Genomic DNA, 7,498 nt, shown 5'->3' on the forward strand with positions numbered 1-7,498 from the left:
CAATTCCGCATGCGGACTAAATTCGTGCGAAGAGATCAAACCTTGTGCGTTTGGCTCAAAGGGTGCTCGCAAGGACAAAACCGTGATGATTCAGATGGAAACATATCAACTTGAAGACGGTGAAAGAGATACCATCCACATCCCGAATCAATCCCAATTCTACCCAAGACTGGGACTTGTTGATTTGCAGCCAAAAAGTACCGAAACTAGACTATGACTCTGTGAAACAACAAGGACTATAGCAACGTTAAGCCATTCGGATGCAAACCTTGCCGATATGACTGCCGCTAGTGAGGTACTCAAAGGCAGCAATGATTTCGTCTCTGCTTGAGCCAAATTCCTTCTCCACGGGAACCTGCAATTGACGGGTAACGACGTAGCGCGTGACTTCTTCCAAGTGCTGCCTAGAGCCCACCATGATCCCACGCACGACTGCGCCCTTGGACAAAGCGAGTGCTGCGACGTCAGGCATCTTAGCTTGTGGGCATGACGCAAGGAACCCAATAACGGCGATGGAGCCCCCGTACGCCACGGCACTGATGCTCTCAGCAATCGTACCGGCACCACCATTCTCGAAGATGTAGTCAGCGCCATGGCCCTTTGTGATCCTCAAAACCTCTTCCGACCATTTCGGAGTTGTCTTATAGTTAATCACGTGGTCGGGCCCGTAAGTCTCCTTGACATGCTTCAACTTCGAGTCGGATGATGAAGTTAAGATAGTGGTTGCGCCAGCTGCCTTGGCGAGAATCAGGCCGGTAATTGAAACACCACCAGTTCCTGGATACCAAGTCAGACCCGTATTCTGTTAATGAGTGGAGTTGGAGATAATTACCAAGAAACAATACAGTCTGACCAGGCTTGAGAGGTATGTTGCCATAGAGAGAATTCCAAGCAGTCGCCCCAGTACAGACAAGCGCCGATAGTTGGCAGTAGCTCAAACTTAGTCTCCTTCGGCACCTTGACTAATGCAGAACTTGGAACAACAATGTACTCCCGTAGGGCACCATCTACACAACCCCCAAGACTGTGATTCCAGTCCTTCATGGCGCCATAAAAGGTGCTCAGATCAAAAGACGAGATCACTTTGTCGCCATGGGCAAAGTCGTCAACATGGCTTCCCACTTTGACAACATCGCCGGAGAGATCGGAGCCTGGGACCACGTTGTCCTTGACAGGGAATGGATACTGTCCGGTTGCGACAGCGAAGTCGCGAAAATTGAGAGCGACACTGTGGATGCGGACCAGAACTTCGTTCGATGAGGGTTCTGGGATTGGCTCCTTTTCAACAACGAGGTCGTTGATGGATGTGCGCCGAGGAAGTCTGAAAACCTGCTGAGTTGTCATTCTGAAGATGTAATTGTGATGTGTTATGGCCAGGATTGCAGGACTTAGTGTGAATAAGGTTGTTGGCTAACAGCTAGCAAAGCAGTCCATGAGAACAGGCCAACTGTTGAGGATTTTATACAACAGAGTTTTATGCCTGAAATTTCATGTCCGATGTGACGCCTCAAACGTGCTGATAAGTATATCTTGAGATGACAAAGCGGCATTTAACTGTCCCCGTGGACATTTAGCTCTGGAAGGCGTATCATCGCACTATCAAACCAGTACATTAACTTGACCAGGCAATATGACTCAGAGGATATCACAAGATGATTCGATAGACTGATTGAATACGTCATTGCAACTGATTTCTGGCTGGGCTACTGTCGCCAGATATCAGTGTCTGATTCTTGAGCGCAGGTAATTTCTTCTCCAACTTTGGGGTGGAAATCATCCACCCATCCCACCGGCGTTATTGCATTCCGACCTTGGCGTCATACAGTATGCTCCATATATTGGACATGCCTACTTCGACCTTGGGATTGAAAGGCGGCTGTCAGCCCATTTCTCTTCAAGTTTTACGTCAAACTACGTACATGGGATTATAAAAGTCTAACAAAGTAGTCTTGGCGTGTCCGATCTCGGATTGACCAAGCGAGACATTTATCCCCTCAGTCCGGTGCACGAAGCTTTCTTCAAAGGCCCGCGATCCGTCTTGTGTATGAGCTGTCATAATGGAATGTTTCTAGAGGTAAGATCAATGCGAGAAACTTGTTCTCCACGGTTGGATAAATTGAATTACTGGAGTTGCCGACTATTCATTCACAAAGAGGTAGCTATTTCTGTAGATAGTGCCGCCTCAATTCCAAATCATGCCACAAAGAGCTGACTGCCTGATTCCTGAAGCTGCAAAACAGGTGAATTCCTTCCGACTTCTAGCTGCAGCGTCCAGAACCACGTTGGCTGCATGGGAACATAAGTTAGTATGAATGACTTCGTTTGAGGACTAGCACAGCAAAACTCACCAGCCAGATCCGCAATGCGAGGAACTCGTTCCACAAAACCCTAAAGGGCTAATTACAACACTAGCCATCAAAAGGCCCATCAGCACATGTGAAACCTCCCTTGCTAGAGCCGTAAGTGCCATCAATAGACGGAATGCTGGCTGTGAAGTAGCCACTCGACGAATTTTTTTGGCTGTGTTAGATACGACGTTAACAATAAGGTCCGGCGCTTTGTACCTATTTCGATGCAAAGCAAATACAAAAGTCACGAACCAGAAATGCAAAAATTGAACTGTGACTTACCACCCCTGGCCACAATGAGCGTCAGTGCTTCCACAGTGGCCCGAAGTGGTACCACAGTAACCGCTCGAAGAGCAGCAGTCTCCGTAGGGGGAAGTAGTACAGTTGAACTGATTTGTTCCGCCACATGAGCCGTCGGGAGAGATACTCCCGGGCCCGGGTGGCGGGGCGGGAGCAGGTGCGGGCGCGTTGCAGTTACCGGCGGCCGGTTGACTATGTCCGGTGTAAGTAGAATGATCAGCTGCCACCAGACATGCGCTAGGACAATAAATAAGGTATGAGACACAAGACTTACCAACTATCGCCGCGGAATGCAGCAGGACGACCGCATTTACCATCCTTGGAACAGCACGCGCCCCAGACGGGGCTACATACAAACCCAGTTGTACCTACGCAGGTTCCATCTGGGGTGACTTCTCCAGTCTGCCATGGTGACAGTGTAGCTGTTGTGGCTGTGGCGCTTTGAGACGTGACGAAAGCCGGCAGTAGCTGGCAGATTACTGCTGCCTTCATTTCGATAAAGGTATTGGAAAAAGACAACGACTTTCTTTCGTAGGTAGGTTCACAACGCAATTCATAGTCTTGGAGCGTGAACAGGTTTGCAGATTTATATCTACCATGTTCTCATGTAGGCGTCCAGAGAGATTGAATCTAAACCAATCCTTCCTGGATGGAGATGCTTGGACTTGGCATTGCTCTGGGGTTGTCCTCATTCAGAACTTCGTCCCATCGCAGGCAATAGTCCCACGGTTGTACGCTAAGAGTCCGAGGGAACCACTCGATGATTTCTGATACCTCCCTGGGATGAGGACCCATAATTCAGACCACAGTCTCCAAATCGGCGGCTCATTCGCACATACTATGATTTGGAGCATTGACTTCTAAGGCTCAAGCACCTCGTAAGTCCTTTAAATTGGATGACTCAGTCGTAATAAGAAAGACCGACTGATCAATAACATAGGGCCGAGCCGGTGGAGCAAAACTCACCTGGTGAAGTTCCCGAGTCACTCCTCAACAGAAGCTTCCAAACTGCTAGTCCGGAGAGTATTGTGATGCTATCAAGGATATGGGAACGTTTTGGTATAATTCTGGTGCCGAGCAGTGGGCAGATGAGTACATCAACTCTCAGACGGATCATTCCAACTCGGCGCAGAACCTGTACCGCGAGCTCTTCCCAAAGAAGATCCATATCAAGTACTCTTGTCAGAAGCCTGGTGCTCCTTGCGATCATGATTTGACATGTGGTGAGAATCTTATGATACGTTGTCTGCCTCCTGAGGCTTTCAATAACATGTACTTTCAGACGATTTCAATGCGATCGACAAGGGTGGGCTGTGGTATCTTTTCCAGCCCATGGCAGCTTTCCACAGTTTCACGTAGTAGCTCTCTATCGAGTTCGACCAGTGGATTGGCATCACATCCGATCAGGTTGGGACTATGAGACAATTGCTAGGTATCAAGAGTGGTGCGCCCAAGGCACCTCTCGACCTAGCTTCTATTCTCGGTGCAGCTTTCAGCATCGGGAGTGCCCTCGCCATACCTGCTGCGGCCGTCGGAGGTTCTTTGGCGGGTATCAGTGGTGTCATGTACCTGGTCTCGGCCACAGGGGACTCGTGAGTAGACCATTCGACACTTGGTCCCTGAAGACTGCTAACAATCAGCATAGTGGTGGTTCCGACGATGCAGTGGAAGTGACGGACGCGATCTGGGGCCTACTTGCCATTGTCGCCAAGCAGGGCCTCACTAATATCAGGGCAATTGTGGCCTCAACATTTGGCACGCAAGGCCATAAGCAAAGTGGCATTCACGAACTTAAAGTTTGCGCGTCGGCGGCGTCAAGAACCTGGCCGTGTCTGTTTTCGGGCGGAGATCCTGGTTGAGAGTCCACCCTCTTTGCCTCTCAACAATCTGGATCAGCAAGATGAAGACGAACTTGGTAAGTGACCTACCAATGATGGCTTTACTCATACTCGTACTTACTGAAATGCAGGATACAGCTCTTATCTGGCAGATGACTAGACAATCTAGAGGAGCATATGTGGTCGTCAGAGACGACTTCCCTGTCGACAAGTGTACAAACCTGAATAACGCTTGGGAGGCAGACAAGAACCGATGCCTTGGCATCCCCGCTTGGTACCCTAAGAAGGTCTCCCAGACCCTCAGTGAAAACAAGGATATGGAGGCGCTCTGGACCGATTGGAACATGGACAAGCCTGGGACCCTCCGCAACGCCGTCAAATGTTGGGAAAATAACAATGGCCACGTCGGCAAGACAGGCATCCGCGAGCGCAACTGGGCGAGCGAGACGCCGCGACCCTGCTTCTTTGCTATGCCTGTTCTCAAGGGCAACTACATCGATGGCTCCAAGGGATCGATCTAGATGGCTGGCAACTTTGCCGGCCAGGAGGGCCAGGCTGGTTTGCTCTGGCCCAAATCCAAATGCGAGAATGGCAACAAGGAGCTACGTCAGAACCCGTTTAACTCCAAGTCTGACTTGACTATAAGTGCGCCGAGTTTGATTTTACGAAAGATCTGATGTAAATACCTCATTTGTCGAACAGGAAGTCGATTTCCACATTGAGTTTCCATAAACTTCTTAATCGCAAGAAAGTGTAATTCAACCACTGGCTTCTGTTAATTAGGTAGGAGCATCTGAGCAATGATCCAAGCTACCTTTGCGTTTTTTAGTCCGTTTCCGTTCCGACCAAGAAATCAAGAGTATGATTTCTTGATAAAATTGCCCGCTGAGTGACGTTGATGACCCAGACAGCGCGATTGGAATATCCACTTTTGACATTTGGCCTGTCTTACACAAAAGCACGGAGGATTATGTCCGTGTTGGAGATGGGGCGAAAACTAATTTCTACCCCAACGCTTTTTGCCTCCAACTCCATTTGTCCCGAGCTCATCCGCAGTGGCTGAGAAAGCGTGGTCAGACATTCCGGCAGCCCTAGATCTCGCGTCTCGATAGACAAATTTCATGCTTATTACAAAGCAGTAAACGTCGAGATTATCTGCTTGAAGTTTCGTCATGTCTGCGCCCCGGGGCCGACCCCGCCGTAACGTTCCACCTTGCAGCTTCTGCCAAAAACAGTTCAGGAGATTCGAGCACCTCGAACGTCATGAGCGCACCCGTAAGCCGGACCCCCACCTCCCGCTGTACACGATATACCCTGACGCCCTGACTCTGGGTTCCGTGGACCTTTATGCAAGGATGGTCAGAGACTCTCTAATGATAATGCCCAGACACCCGAGAACAACCCTTCCTGTGCGGGTGTGGCCGGAGATTTTCTCGAAGGTACGGTCCCCAATCACACCCCGGTTCCCAGAGAGGCTTCCTTTGCTCACAACTCGATAGGGATCTACTTTCGAGACATCAGAGAATATCTCACACCCACGGAATTCTTGCAAACCCAGATGACCTGTCTGCTCCGTTAGCAGAAACGGCAATCGCTGAAGGGACATTGTCAACTCCGGCGACTAGTGCTCAGGCTCTCTCACAGCCGTCTTTGTCGGGAGCACTAACGTTACCTCATCAACATGGATATGATGCCAGACCGCAGCTGTTCGGAAATGAAGCTGGCCTCTGCCAGCCGGTCAGCAGCTTATCATTGTATAGTGCAGCCGCAGGTTTTCCCGAACTATCCTATCAAGGCTCGCTATCCCAAGACCTCCTAGCAGGAATGGATGGCATTGATTTCGATATCTTATTAGACGACACTCAGCTGCCTGGCTCCTTTCTGCCTGCGGACCCAGTCATTGCCGGCTCTTCGATCATGGAGATACCGCAGACGGATCAGGGCGTAGCTCGTCCAGCACTCAGCCTGGGCATGGAAGCTCATTCGCTTCACACAGTAAATGCATCCCACACCAAAATTGCTCGACTAATGAAGGACAATTAGAAAAGGAAGCAACGTCATCGCTGCCGAGGTTTGCCGAACGACTACCTTCAATGGAACCCGAGAGACCAGAACAGACACCACTGCATATTAATCTAGCACATCAAGTTCAGAGGCCTAGACAAGTTCACTGTCTCCGGCCCTGGAAGATTGAGGCTGATGAATACAGCAAGATTCTCGACGAAGCCCAGGAACTTCGTGCTTAGCTGCCCAGCTCTTTCAAGCTCCCATCACATGGTGCCCTCTCAAGATTCTTAGAAGGGTACTTCCGTGGCTTCGCCGTCCATCTGCCGTTCATTCACGGCGTTACATTTTCTGCCGCAGCCATCGGTCTTGAGCTTCTCCTGTCGCTCGCCGCAGTCGGTGCTCTCTATCGCTTTGAAACGGCTTCAGGATATCGGATTTATGATGCTGCTCGAAACTTGATCTTCTGGCGTTTAAAGCAAAGGAATCAACATACACTAGACCGATTGGCTCGTGATGATCGCACCACGATTGATGATGCTCCAAGCGCCCCTGCGACACCGACTAGCGCAAACACACGTACGAGAGAACCAGAGCCATATGCTCACGGCAAAATCATCCGATTGCTACAAGCTATGATAGTACTCATGGCAATGGCATCATGGGGCGATCGAGATTTGACAGGCGACGCCCTAAGTATGTCCAGTCAAGTCGCCATGCTCGCCCGCGAGATGAAGATTCACGAACTAGAGAAACCCCCGGCGTCCAACCAGCAATGGGCCGAAGGTATTGAACTTGAGGAACGGCGCCGCACGCTATTTGCCGCCTTCGCCCTCCTGAACTTACAATCCGTTGCATTTGACGTGCCACCACTGCTCCTGAATCGCGAGGTCGCCATCAACCTACCTGGGTGCGCGTCAAGCTGGCAAGCTCCTAACGCGGAAGAGTGGTCAGCCCTGAGGGACACGTATATGCCGCCTCGACCTTTCCCAGAGAAAATGCATATGC

General features: G+C 50.3%; 2 protein-coding genes across 2 annotated transcripts; one reads left to right on the plus strand and one right to left on the minus strand.

Moving 5' to 3' along the window:
• Positions 1-247: 247 nt before the first annotated feature.
• N0V96_007130 (uncharacterized protein) lies at positions 248-1,344 on the minus strand (the record flags this gene model as incomplete). Its single annotated transcript, XM_053196253.2, has 2 exons — positions 248-777; positions 975-1,344. 2 exons carry the CDS (start codon positions 1,342-1,344, stop codon positions 248-250), a joined length of 900 nt encoding a protein of 299 aa, XP_053046372.2.
• Positions 1,345-3,693: 2,349 nt separating this feature from the next.
• Positions 3,694-5,007, plus strand: N0V96_007131 (uncharacterized protein; the record flags this gene model as incomplete). Its single annotated transcript, XM_065757934.1, has 5 exons — positions 3,694-3,829; positions 4,081-4,240; positions 4,294-4,444; positions 4,497-4,563; positions 4,625-5,007. 5 exons carry the CDS (start codon positions 3,694-3,696, stop codon positions 5,005-5,007), a joined length of 897 nt encoding a protein of 298 aa, XP_065613457.1.
• Positions 5,008-7,498: the final 2,491 nt, after the last annotated feature.

The sequence above is a fragment of the Colletotrichum fioriniae genome, assembly GCF_027942845.1.
Source record: "Colletotrichum fioriniae strain IMI 355084 chromosome Unknown scaffold_8, whole genome shotgun sequence".
Lineage (NCBI taxonomy): Eukaryota > Fungi > Ascomycota > Sordariomycetes > Glomerellales > Glomerellaceae > Colletotrichum > Colletotrichum fioriniae.